This window comes from Dermacentor andersoni, chromosome 9 (genome assembly GCF_023375885.2).
Source record: "Dermacentor andersoni chromosome 9, qqDerAnde1_hic_scaffold, whole genome shotgun sequence".
Taxonomy (NCBI): Eukaryota; Metazoa; Arthropoda; class Arachnida; order Ixodida; family Ixodidae; genus Dermacentor; species Dermacentor andersoni.
Window position 1 is genome coordinate 66,258,978 of NC_092822.1, and position 14,184 is coordinate 66,273,161.

General features: G+C 45.4%; 1 protein-coding gene across 7 annotated transcripts in view; it reads right to left on the bottom strand.

The window, feature by feature from the left end:
• Nucleotides 1-570: 570 nt before the first annotated feature.
• The window catches only part of LOC126528194 (uncharacterized), a 322,242-nt gene continuing 308,628 nt past the window's right edge, over nucleotides 571-14,184 (bottom strand). For all 7 annotated transcript variants that reach the window (XM_050176073.3, XM_050176074.3, XM_050176078.3 and 4 more), the window contains 5 exons: nucleotides 13,110-13,199; nucleotides 11,858-11,997; nucleotides 9,789-9,973; nucleotides 7,672-7,952; nucleotides 571-3,528 (listed from right to left, as the gene is read on the bottom strand). In XM_050176073.3, coding sequence (XP_050032030.1) covers nucleotides 3,498-3,528; nucleotides 7,672-7,952; nucleotides 9,789-9,973; nucleotides 11,858-11,997; nucleotides 13,110-13,199 — 727 coding nt within the window. In that variant the 3' untranslated portion in view covers nucleotides 571-3,497. The remainder of the gene's footprint in view (nucleotides 3,529-7,671; nucleotides 7,953-9,788; nucleotides 9,974-11,857; nucleotides 11,998-13,109; nucleotides 13,200-14,184) is intronic.

The window sequence follows — 14,184 nt, forward strand, 5'->3', positions numbered from 1 at the left end:
ACCCTAGCTCCACTTCTTCCTTGCTTTTATTAAAGCGAACAGCTTTCTTTGGCTTCCACGGAAGTTTTTGCTGTGGTCAGTGGTTGGCGGCGGTCAGTCTTTGCTTCCACTGCTGGCATGAGCTTCGGGCTTGCGCACACTAGCACTCTTGTTGAACAACTGTGTGCGTACATTGCCTGAGTGAACAGGCAGTAAATGTCAAGCCATACAATCCTGCTCCATCAAAATGTACGACACTGCAGACTAACAAGCAATAATAAATTGCTTCCGGAAAGCAACATAACAGGGTGCAGTCATTGGGACAAATGGGAACGCATTTAAATGACCAACATATATAGATAAATCAGAGCGACGGAATGTTTCGGCACACCGAATGCTGGTGGGAGATAAGTGATGAGTGTGCAACATCCCACTCTTAGGCTAACATAATGTTTGGGGTGATTAATGCCTGTGTTAGAGTAACATGATCTTTTCTTGCCTGCAATCTAATGAGGCCTCTCAAAGCACACCACTGCAAAGAGTGGACCCTCAACTTCTACAAGCAACGAAAAACAAGGAAAAAAGTGCGGCTTCACAATAATAGGGTTTTTACTGACAGGCTTGAGACTCGGTACACAATGTTGGTGTCGCTGTCCGGCACGGTATACACATTGTTGTGAGAGAATGCGGGAATGGAAACGAAATGAGACAGAGAGAGTGTGTGACAGAGAACTGGGAGGTGCCCCAGCTACCCATGTTTTACATGGGGCCTGGGCGGTGGGTGGGGGGAGCAAAGACATCGAAAGAGAGCGAGCTTGAGACAGCGCGTCCAATAAGTTATACATATCTACAAAAAGAAAGCGCCGTGACCGTGTACACATCCAGAGAACATTGCGCGGGCAAGGAGGGCCGAAGCTATAAGCTTCAATGAGAACTGAGAGCGGGAGGGATGCATAACGGGCAGTGTCGCAAAACTTAACGTCGCTTCGGCAATGGTTACACATCCATGTCGTGTGCAACAGTGGGGTGCAGGTTCGAAACACAAGGCGGATAGACTGCGCAACTCAGATTTGGCTCACGTTCCCGAAGACTCAGGCAAGTCGACCGATGACCACAGCATCGACGCTGATGTCATGCATGATCCAGGAAGACAGGGTTTGTTGTGTTTAAACTGCCCTTGGCACGCCTGAAACCAGCACATGCAAAATTGATCTCGCTTCTTCCCATTCGACCTGGTGAACACGGTTTTTAAAAGCCCTTGGCCATAATGGAACTATGCAATATGCGAATGAAAGGTACGAAGCAGTGACAGCCCGGCTTATTCTCTTTCGTTAGGTGCAGGAAATTTAGGTCTGGCTTGTGCTTGGAAAGAAGCTGGAAATTGTGTCTTTCCTCCAAAGTGAGATGGGAATGGGAAGGGCAGATCACTGTCGCTGCTTTTGCAGCCATGCGTTTGCTTTGCGAGCCTCGACAACAGGGAGTGCATAAAAATTATGTATGTACAGAATGCAAGCGCCTATCCATGTCGGCATGCGTCATACACAGTGCAGATTTCCGTTCCGATGCGACTTGCCAGATTCAACACCAAAGGAGAGAGAAAGAGAGACTACACCAGTGTCTCGGAACCCCTTGCTTGCGACATGCTGTACATAACAATCCCATACGTCTAAGAGCAAACTTGTACCACATGTTAACAATCCCGCCAAGACTGCTGCTGCTGTTGAAACTCTAAGCTTATTTAGCACGTATGCCTTTTTTTTTTCTGTCCAAGGAAGCATGTAGCCTATAGAGCGGGCATGTGTGTTTGCAATGGTGGTGTCCACCATGCTACGTATTATATGGTCTTTCCACGTGCGTTTGTGCTGTTCAAATTGGCTGAGGATGGAACGAAACTCTCTAACACAACCACGATCAGTCGCCTGCCAAGCCTCTTATTCTTCCTAATTCATTTCCCTCAATCTCTGCTTCACAATGTGGTCATCTGCAAACTCAGTAGCAGAAGAAAGAAAGGCATTTCATGTAAATTTTAGATGCTGCTGAACATGTATTGCTATGTGTTATGACACTCACAACAAAAAAAAAAGTAAGAGAGAGAGAAAGGCTGACGATGTTGGTGTTCACTTTTAGACAATGGTTGGCAAATTTGCAACTCAGGAAAGGCTGTGAAATACATTTCTGGTCACATCGATATCTGTAACACAAGTATGTACATATTCAACAGAGTCATACATTCCACTTCCACAATTTTGTTGCAACCTGCTCCACGATCGCCTTGAAAAGAATTTTCCCACAAGCAAGAAAACAACCTTGCTAAATGTGCCAATAAAAAAATGCGCACGGTTTCCGGCCAACAATTCATTTCTTATTTAAAGCACAACTTGTTCTTGCAACAAGTACGTTTTAAATCTTCTAAACAACCCGCACAGGCAACATAAGAGACGAGCACATAAATAGAAGAGCATGTATCTTACAAAAGATTCCTATGTACACTTGAGAGGAGAAAAAAAATGCCTTCACTGAGGCCATGACAAAAAGTGACCAACAGATATCACTACAGCCAACACTGGAAAGAAAAGAATGTTCACGCAGAAGCACTGGCTAAATGTTGGATGTGTGAGGACTGCCGCTGGGATCTGGCGGATGTGTCGCGCATTTGCATCGCGCGCGTTCCCCACCTTCCTTTCTTTAAACCAATTGCAAGAGAAAATTCCTTTCGTGCCATGTAATGTGACCGGGCGTTCCACGGGGTCGCAATGCGACAACAATTTCAAAGCTCGCAGTTCCTTAGAATGTGTCACATTTCCTGCTCTAAGCACGGCACTACTAGAGATACAAGCGAGAAAGCGAGGCCGAAAGAAAAAGAAAAAAAAAAAGAAAGGCAGCACCAAATGCACGCGAGCAGCATTGACACCACATCGTCTAAAAGGCTATACACAATGCAGAGACACGAGTCTCGTCGGCAACGAACGCGCAAAACACTCAAAGATGCGCGAAGGACAACAGCAACTGTGGCTAAGCCAACGCAAAAAGAAAAACAAAGAAATGGTGCCACAGAGACGAATAAAGGGGGTAGAGGTGGCGGTGGGAATGCTTTGGCAGCTCCCAGCACAGTGCACTTGTTTGTGTTTTTTTTTTTACACGGAGTCCATCAACGTGCAATGGTTGTGCGTGCGCGTTTCCCCCACATGGTGTCAGCCGTGTTGCTGAGCCCGCCACGGCACCTTTTTTTTTTCCCTGTCTTGTCTGCCCAGCAAGACACCGAGGAAACAGGAGTGCAGCGAAAGACCCACTGTGCGGGAGATGCGGGGAACCCTTTTCCGACAGTTCATCCTTTTCTTTAGGCAGCCTGCCGTCGTCGTCCTCTTCTACGTAGAATGCAATTGACCCTGTTTGGCTCCATTTTGTGTTTGTCGGCAAAAAGAAGAAGAACAAGAAGATGATGGTCATGCTTGGGGGCTGTGCGCTATGCGTTCGTGCCCCGGAGCAATGGGAGATGTGGGAAAGACAGGCCAGCGCCCTCATGACCGGATCCAGCCGCTTGGTTGCTGTCTGCAAGGAGATTTGAGAAAAGCCAACATTAGGGCTGATTAAAGAGACGTGCACATACGCAACCCATCCCTGTCACTAAAGGACTGCCGTTCACATTCCCACATTGGCCACAGTCAGTGACTTTGGCTATTTGAAAAGCACCTAGCATGCTCCGCAGGGCTACGTACTCAAGTGAACTGATGAGAGGGAAAAGAAAGCACTGCACTTAAAATATGGTAAAGGTTACCAAACATAAACTTACAGAAAAGAAGAGCAATGAAAAATGCTTTTCTCTACACAGCTGTATGAATGAATTCTGGGGTTTTGCATGCCAAAACCACTGTTTGATATTGAGGCACGCTGTACTGGAGGATTCCGGATTAATTTTGACCACCATGGGATCCTTAACTTGCCCTCAATGCATGGGACACTGGCGTTTTTTAATTTCGCCTCCAATGAAATGCGGCTGCAGCGGCTGGGATACACAGCTCTGGAGCGGACCCTAAGGCGGAAAAATACACTGCGACGACCACGCAAAGTTTCACTTTGTCGCTATTCAGTGTTACGGCCAACAGGGGAGGTATTCTGTAACAGTCCACTTTGTGGGCATGCCCATTTCCTCTGGTGCTGAAGTGCTGATTGGCCGTGACGCCTCGCTGCCGCGGATGCACAGCCCAGCACAGCCAGTCAGAACTTCAACAGCAGATAAAATGGACATGTCTACAAGATGGACTCTTACAGAATACCTCCCCAGAAGTTTGCTGAAACAGTAATTGTGAAAAACCAAAACGAGAACCTTGAAATTTGTCTACTATGCCCCTGCAACATCATAGGTTTTGCTGGGCTGGTTAACGCACATGCTCAATTTTATTAATGCACCCTCAATTGTAATGCACACCCAATTTTTCATGGCCATAAATGAAGTATGCCAATGCCCTCAATGGTAACAAACACCACGAATTTCATACTTCAAAAATCTGCTCCTACAGCTACAATGTCTGGATCGGATAACAGCAATCTTTAGTGGCTATGACAAAGTCCCAGTGCTTGTATTACAGAAAAGTAGGAGCTTCGAGGTTGAGGAGTGGGATTTGGATACAATCTATCGTAGTTTAGTTTCTTACTCTATTCTAATGTGCATGTTATACTTGAGTTAAAATCGAGTTAATATGGCATTTAGTTGTCAAGAAAAAAAATAACTAGACTGCATTTGAAAGTAGGCACAGACCCAACCTGGCAACTTTCATTTCTGTGGCTGCCCCGAGGTAACTGGGGGAGTATTCTGCAAACGTCTAATTAGCAGACTTTCCATTTCGGCCACCACTGGTTGGCTGGAGCTGAACCAATGAGAAAAGAACTAGCTGGGGGTGCACTTCTTTCTCGCTGGTACCCCAGCCCGGCCAATGAGCACTTCAGCAGCAGCCAAAACGGAAATGTCTACTAGGTGGAAATTTACAGAATACCTGCCCTGGAATGTTCTTACAACGTGATGACGTTTTGTTGTTCATTACGGTCAAATGCACCCACCAGTGGCATAAAGCCTTTCACATTAGTGTGACAAGTGCTGCTGTTTAGAACACAATGGCTCGATTATTGTGCCACGCTTAGTCTGAAGTATGCAAGTTTCGCTTGGCAATTTTCGGATGAATCTCCGCAAACGTACAAAGAAATGTGGTGTCTCTGTCAACAAATTTAACCAGAGGCAGGCTATATCTGTTAAGACCGTAACAAAAATGGGATGCGGTTTTGTCTTCTTTTCAACATGGTTTGGCCAACAACGTGGCCATGGCCGTGCAGATTAAGCTCCTGTGCAATGAAATTTTCACAAATTTCCTGGTTCTCCCACAGTACATTTTGGCAAGAACACAAAGAGCACAGCAAGCAAACGGGGCAAACGGAAACATATGTTTACAACCAACACAGTGAGCACAGACATCCTTGCTCCAACTTTGGAAATGTGTTGGTATTGTTCACGTTCTATATAATTGCACACTGCAATTATACAAAATGCTTATGTTTATAATGCTTATAGAACGCTTATGTTTGATGTATGCTTGTATATGTGCTTGTACTGTGCACCCTTCTGCTTCCAGTATGCGACGTGCTATGCCCACCTGGCGCGCTCTGGCTGCAGCAATTTGCCACTATGCACATTTGGTAATTAAGAACGTTCCTATCTGAATGTCACCCCATAATAATTGTGTCACATTTTGCAACATAAAAGTACGAGACTTAATCCTACATAGAATTGCATGAAACATGCCAATATCTTTCTCTCGAACATGATACGCTATTTTTCGTCACAAATGCCAGCAAATGCGTAGCATGAGCTGCTATGTGTGGAATGGAGTATAAACCCGAAAATTTTGCTCCCACACCTGGATTTAGAGCAAACGCGTTTAAGCCATTATGTCCCAGTGAGACCATATTGTCAGGAATTTTGATCTATTAAGGTTTATGAAGTGTGCCACAGGTGCTGAACTTGTGGTGTTTAAAAGATTCTGATTTACATTATAGAAACGGTAGTATGTACAGGATGTGAGTTCCTGGGTGAAAGCCCTCTACAAAGACAAGGAAAAATTAGAGAAACAAAAGAAATCGCTCTTTAATGGGTCAATCTCGACCCCAGTCTGTTTGTATGGTGTGTGGGTTAGATGACGCGACTGCCGAAGACAAAGCCATGGCAAGCAAGCGCTAGTGGGAAGCATGCGAGAACAGGGTGAGTGCTATCATCATCATCAGCCTGGTTATGCCCACTGCAGGGCAAAGGCCTCTCCCATACTTCTCCAACTACCCCGGTCATGTACTAATTGCGGCCATGTTGTCCCCGCAAACTTCTTAATCTCATCCACCCACCTAACTTTCTGCCGCCCTCTGCTACGCTTTCCTTCCCTTGGAATCCATTCCGTAACTCTTAATGACCATCGGTTATCTTCCCTCCTCATTACGTGTCCTGCTCATGCCCATTTCTTTTTCTTGATTTCAACTAAGATATCATTAACTCGCGTTTGTTCCCTCACCCAATCTGCTCTTTTCTTATCCCTTCACGTTATACCAATCATTCTTCTTTCCATAGCTCGTTGTGTCGTCCTCAATTTAAGTGGAACCCTTTTCGTAAGCCTCCAGGTTTCTGCCCCGTACGTGAGTACTGGTATTGTGGCCATCAATTCTGGTTGTTCCTGCAGTCTTTGGCAAAAGATATCCACCACCTAAAAGCCCTGAGAATTCTGGTCTACAGAGAGGAAAATTGGTGCAGCTGCTTGTACAAGAGCTTTGGAAGTGGGGTTTTTGAACTGCCATCCCACTCTGATGGCCAGGATACCTTAAAGATGTATCTGGTAAGTCTTTCACAAAGGTTTAAATTGTAAGGTTTGTAATGCGTGGTGTGTTATGAGGGATGCTTTAGAGGAGGGGGCTCCCAATTAGTTTTCAATATATAGGCTCCTTTAATGTGCACCTAAACCTAAGTACACAAGGGTTTTTCTTTTTCGACCCCACTGTAATGTGACCATTGTGGTTGGGAGTCAAACATGCGACCTCATGCTCTGCAGCAGGACACCATAACCACTGGGCCACCGCAGCAGGTGTTGCAATAGTTTGCACTACAGAAGCCTGTAGAGATGCTTTTGGTGTGTTGTTATATAAACATGTGCAATTATTAAAGCCCAAATAATTTTCCTGAAGTGCAAGGTAATATTGACCAAACGGTATAACCAGTAGGTCAGTAAACTTAAAGAAATGGTAAGAAGGTCTGTGCTCATTGTGCATTAGTGTTGACCGTACATGTCCATTTTCTTAGTTTATTCATTTACTAAATAAATGAGGAAAGACAAATTCAACAAGTGTGGAGGGAGAACCAAGGCTTGTTACAAAGACGTACATCTGAAAAAGCTTTATTTCTACAGGCATGGCTAGTTTCTTGGGCAGACATGTTGGAGAGAAGCCAATGAAATGTTCCATTTCCCAGGATCTGCATGGTGGTTTCGCAGTGCAAAGGTGCTGTCAGATTTTATTCACATTGCAAAAAACTATGTACAGACCTAATGCGTTAAATTGTTTTAACTGGTGTAACATTTGACCTTAGTTCCCTATGTGAGAGTATCCCCATGTGGGACCTCCCATCGCAGAACGCAGCCCCTGCAGTGTGCCGCCGCAGACACTTACAGGGGCAAGGTGAAGTCGTGCAGCGCCTGGCGCACTGATGTGAAGAGGGCACGGTTGCTGTCGTTTGGTGGCGACGAGCCGTTTGGTCCCCCGAGCCCTGGCGGCCGGTGGGTGCTGTCCACGCAGAGTGCCTGCAGTCGACTCAGGTAGCAGTCGAAGTTGTCCGGCGTGGGCTTCTCCTCCAGCTGGGGGATGCGGTCGAGCAGCGAGATGAAGTTGTGCTTCAGCGAGTCGTAGTACTCGTTCAAGCTACCAGCCCGTTGAGACAGCACCTGGTTGTCCTGCGTCCAGATGAGGCCATCGTGTCACCATAAATTTGGGGCAAGGGTCATGAAATGCAGCCGTTTCACCCACTGTTATTGAGTGTCAAGACAGGAACTACGTATTAAAATCCACTGGCAGAATGTGTGCCTGAAGAAGTCACCTCTGAAGTGTTGAGCTGGCCCTGCCTACAGCTTGCCAGTTCAATACTCGGCATACACCCCATCCCCCTCCCGCTGGCACCTTAACTTGAAGCCATGACTTCAGTTGGTTAGGCTTGGCTCAAGACAACACCACACATGAATGCACTAAAAAAATGCAATGAGTGTCTTGGGCATGTTCACGTCAAGCACTGCCTTGTGCCGAGCTTGAAAAAGTGAAGTAGAGGCTTTAAGTTAAGGCGCATGTCTGAATACGGGGGTTAGCTTCACAAAATAATTTCTCTGGTAGGTTTATAATGGACTGCCAGTAGTGCTACAAACAATCCTATACCGACCTTACAAATAAGTGTCTTGCCCAAACGGTGTCCAACTAAGAAGCAAACACAATATTGGAAGCTGTGGAAGAGAGGAACAAAGATCACTAAAATTAAGCTTGCTGCAGGACAAATGCTGTCCCTAATGCTCTTTAGCAGTCCCATTTTTACAGCAGTACCTCCGAATTTTCCTTATCTCATTGCTCCATCCAAAATTTTGAAGCCTCCATCTATCTGTTCCTTTTCATTGGCATTGTCAGAATGTTGTTTCCGTAGACCACATGTTATCTGTTCTATGAATCCCACTGCATATTATAGTGCATAGACTTTGGCAGCCTTGATACCATGCTGTAGCATACAAGGGTTTGTTGGACAGCTGCCTGCTTCCAAGTTTACGTAGTGTGTGATGCCTGCAGTTGCAAAGATGTCACACATCTGCCACCATGGACTTATTTTTCGAACACCGCATTTTTCAGACATGCCCGATAATTGGGGCGCCTTCGTGGCACCACCCTGTACCCCACAGTGCAAACGTATAAGAATGTCCGGAATTTTGGATGCTGAAACCCTTCACCGTCCCATCTTATGGACATCTTGCTGTGAGTGCAAGTCTGAAATGGCATTAATCGAAGCAACCACCACTGCAAGTTTGATTATCCTGCAGCCTCAAGCCAGCGCCCTCGGACGGTGATGTGGCGGCGGGAGTAGCCACTGTGGCAACGCTAGGCCAAGCTGGTCTGACATTCGCTACGAAGCTTCCTGCTGTTCAGTGCCATGTTTTTTTGTTGAAAGGATTCACTGCTGTCAGCAATGGCACCAACTCCATCTTTGTCATCCTTGCCGATGGCTTCGGACCACAGAAAGCATGGCAAGGGTCACGCAGACGTTGCAAGATGCCGGTTGCCAAACGTCAGTTTCACTACAATGCAATGGTGTCACGTGGTCAAACATATGCAGTGTATAGCGGTGAAACATGCCACAAGTGGAAAGGGGCCAGCTGTCACGGGACACAGTATCTATTCCTTTATTATACATGCGTGCACCTGCCATCTCTTGTCACAGTACAAGCACCGCGACACCCATTGATTCTACTGGCAGGCCTTCAGAGCTATTTTGGATGCGACTGTGGCGATTGAGCCCTTGAAGGCAGTAAAAGCTCTGCATTTATTTTTTCGGACTGCACAATATTTTTGGACGTTCTCGCGGTCCCTAGGGAGTCCGAAAAATGGGGAACTGGCTTTATTATCACTCCCACATTCATAAAGCAGTTTGTGTTTGCCTCTTACATATTGACTGTTATCCACATCAATTTCCATTCTTATCATTCACTGTGCTGCCCGCAAGAACTGAAAGTTCATCAACATGTGTGGCTGCCCCTTACCCTCTCGGTCATGCGAATTTGCTGCTCCATCTGTGTGATGTCCGTGCGCAGGCGGATCATCTCAGACTCCACCTTGGCATTGTACTCCTGCAGCTCCAGGATCTCCTCCTCCAGCGCTCGGATGTCCGCGTCGTTATCCATGCCAGGCACCCCTCCTGGCATTCCAGCTACAACTGGTCCCGGCTCTGCACATAGGCAAGCAAGTGATGTTGGTTAGTGCAAGGAAACAAATGAATAAAAAAAAACAATGGTGCTTTCAATGTGCCATGTAAGCAAAAGTTTAGAGACCAATAGTACTGCCAGCAAAAGATTCCTTTTTTTTTTTTTGCGGACTGAGCATGTCAGCTGGAATAAAGTGGTGCAGCCTGAGTGCGTGTGTTTGACCAACATAATATACTGAAGCAATTCCATATTGCACAACTGTGCTAGAAATTTTTTTTTAATTCACTGCTGATACCCTGGTCACCAATCTTGTGCTCATAGCTGTACATGACACCAAAATAAACTACCTGGGTGCGAAATGTAAATTGCAAATGTTCAGGTTAGCTCCAAAGGCTGAGCACAAGCAAGGATTTGACTAAGCCCGTAATTATTAGAACAAAGATAGCTGTATTATTTTCCCCTTTGTTATGTGCATTGGATGAAAAGCCTTAGCTCACAAGCAGTATTTGGCTGTTTAAGAGCGACAGAAATTTGCAACAATGCAAAGCTGTCCTCTCGTACTAGTTCCATGCAATCTTACTAACTGTGGTGAAACATTGCCGACCTTCTAAAATAAATCCCTCTAATGCTTCTTGGGTACTGTACCACTCATATGCATGGTACTGTTGAAGGCAACATTTGTGGAGAAAAGCTTAGAAAATAGAAAGCTTCGGTTGATTAAAAAAATCAAGCACTGGAACACACATAATGTTGACTTTTGTTAGTTGGACCCCAGTGAAATTAATAAGTGTGATCAAATTGTGCGGTGGGTATAGTTAAACAAGATGCAGAAAAAAAAGCGAAAACACACTACTATTTCATTTGGTAGTATTTGTCCGATTCTAGGACGTCCCCCAATCAAATGCATGTCCGCTTTCTCTGGGTCCAAAGTGGGAAACTAATGCAGGAATAACATTAAAGGCCCTAAACAAAGTAGAAATGTAAAGAACACCCGACTTTTTAGCCAGAAAAATGGGCAAGGGGTTAATGTGTGTTGCCCAATGGCAGTCAGTGTTCTAAATTCAGCTTCGCCGTGGTACTTCTGTGTTATGCAATAAAACACACAAACACTGCGAAGGCAATGTTTCATATCTGATTGAGGGCCATTCTCAGCCCAATTTTCTAGGAAAAAAGAAAAAGAAGTGCATGTTAGAGTTGGGTAAATACCATAATCAGACGTCATGATCTACAGCTATTAATTGAAAATCTTCCTAAGGCAGACCAAAAATGGGTGTTTTCGAGGAGAGATGACTTACATGCTGATCAATCAAATTTGCATTGTCCGGCGAAGGCCACATTTAGGAAAAAAGTAATGAAAGCTTGGGCCCACAGAAATACATGGGTGCCGGCCGGGACCTACAGTTAGGATTGCATTAACAAAAAAAAATCGAATTAACTGGAGTCGAATTAACAGAAATCTACTGTATTTGTTGCAGAGCGGATATTTGGGTACCCTTCGCCATTTCATTGCATAATTCCACAGACAACAGAGCCAATCACCAGCACATCTGCAGGGCATGCAGAGATGGCTGTATAAGCCGATTCATTAAACGTGTGCTGTACTGTGTGCGAGTTGTTCTACAGGACGACAACAGGACCCAGTAGCTGTGGTCAGAAAAGTCTGGCAATGGTTCTCAAATAGCTCCCTCAATAACCTTTACGACATGTGTTAGGGCGCCCTGGTGCGAGGATGAAACAATGTATGAAACTGCGCACCGATGTGGGCGATCGAGCATGCTAAACGAAAGCTTCACTTTAAAATGCAAGCCACTGTAATAGATAAACTGTACACTAAATGCGGCACGATGCCAGTAATGTGGTTTGCACCACACCACTTTACAAGTAAACTACTGGAACGTAATGAGTACCTGGCTGAGGCTTGGGGTCGTCAGCAGCCATCTTGGCCTTCTTCATGGCCTGCGTGGCCCGGGGGCAGCCCGACAGGCTGCGGTGGGTCAGGAAGCTTCCGTTGGCGTGCCCGCTCCCGTCGCACCCGGGGGTCGGACAGCTGCGACACACGTAAAGGATGCAACATCAGATAACTGGCCTCACCAAGCTAGGGTGATCAGCTCCATGAAACCAATTGATTCTCGGGTTTTATGTGCTAAAACCATGGTCCAATCATGAGGCATGTCGCAGTGAGAGAGTTCGTATTCATTTTTAACACCTTGCATTCGTTATGTGTAAATGAATGTTTTTGCATTCTACACACATCGTAAATGCAGCCACCACAGCCGGAATCGAACTTATGACCTCGTGCTTGATAACACAATGCCACAGACAGCGAGCAACCATGGCAACTGGCTCCCAGGAACAATCAATTGGCAATGACATTTGAAGCTAGTAAGTGGCAGTGTTGCAATTTTAGAAGTCTGTAGGCTCGTTTAATAGCTCAAATATGCTGTCTGTGGTCAGCATGTCTGCCCGGCACTTTAATTTTGACGAAGGTATGACGCTGACTGTTTACTCTGTAGTGCCAAATAGCAGCGTACACTGCGTAGCCTGTGCATTGACGTATTCTGCTGTTCAATAAAAATCGATCACGGACTGAAAGCACACGCACAACTTCTTTATTTCTTGTGGCCATTACTGGAAAAGAACTCAATGTTCTAAGCCAAGTGTCATTTCCAGTGATCAATAATGTCAGTATTCCCCCCCCCACCCGGGTTTCGGCGTCAAAAATACTCATTTTAGCAAGCTTTTTGCAACACATCCATTCATATACCAGTCGTAAAGGTGTGCACAAAGGTTGTTTTAAATTTACACTTTCTGAAGCTACGTTTTTTAATGTTCTACATTTCCATTGCAGGGAGCTTTAGGAAAGTTATCAAGGCATTATTTCCTGATGCTTACAGGCACCTAGCCTTGCTAGATTTCTGCCCCCATACAAACAAATAAAAATTTAACGCTTCCTTGCTTTGAAAAGTTAGGTGTACAAGACACCGACACAAGAGGCATCTTTAGTGTCCTTTTGATTCCTTCTGTGCCTGCATTTTCTGTGGCTAATTTTTAAAACCCATGACTCCTTATCAGGTTGCTCTGCTTCCTGTGTTCTGTTTAGCATTTTATTATTCGTGTCTGCAACACGCAGGCATGCTCAGGACTAGTACAGACACTTACCTAGCACCTTCTGTCTTAATAGGCCTTCCGTCAACACCAACAACTTCATGCCTCAACTTGCTCCGGTTCGCCAGCGGACATCCAGAAGCGCTGCACAAGGCAAATGGTAAATCATAATTAAATACAAAAGGGAAATGACTTGTACAGAATTCACAGACCAATGCCTAAGCTTTGCAAGCCAGTTACCAGCCATTTCCTGACTGAGTCAGCAGTTCTTTTCTGGGCCCTGTTCCTGAGACAGGATCAGTGGCCCTCTTGATATAAAAACAAAATAAACTGACGCCATCGATCTAACAGGCAATGGCTGTTAGCAGACAGTGGATAGTTAGAGAACCACCATAGGGATCTAAATGCATGCATAATGCAGCATTTCACATTCCAAATTGTCTGAAAAATTTAAGAAAATATGCAAGAACTGTAGTCTAACTGACAATTAAATTGGTCCTATTGCTGTACTTACAAGCACGTTTGCATTTCGGTAAGAGCCATCTGACGCCATTTCAAATTGCAACACGCCCGCGGGACATTCGGGAAGTAGATTCTTAAAGCAGATTTGTCAGTGCGCAGTAGTTTAAGGTTGATACCTTAATGTTGTCCTGAACATGGCGCACACAACTTCGCCGTACAGCAGGCAAGCTGTTGAGTCAAAAACTCTTTCACTGCTGTTCCAGTAACGAACACGAGCGTTCGGCTTGTTGCTACAAATTTTGAAGAGAGGGCAGCACGCTCGCCTTGTGGCCATCGACTGATCTTATACCAGTGTCACACGAACACTTCTGATCGCGATCGGGGCGGATCCGGATCGAAATTCTCGACTGCGATTGGCTCCCTCGCGCATTTTGCGCAAAGGAGCCAATCACGACCGAGAAATTCGATCCGGAGCGGGCTTGATTGCGATCAAAAGTGCGCCGTATGACACTCGTATTACGAATGAGCATTCAGCGATTAAAACAAGTTATTTCACACTGCACCCACACAACAAAAATATGGCTAGTCTGAGGGCAACAGAGTATCTGAAACCTCGCAACATGAAATAGTGCAACACTTATGTATAACGCTAACGCTGTCTTTGAGG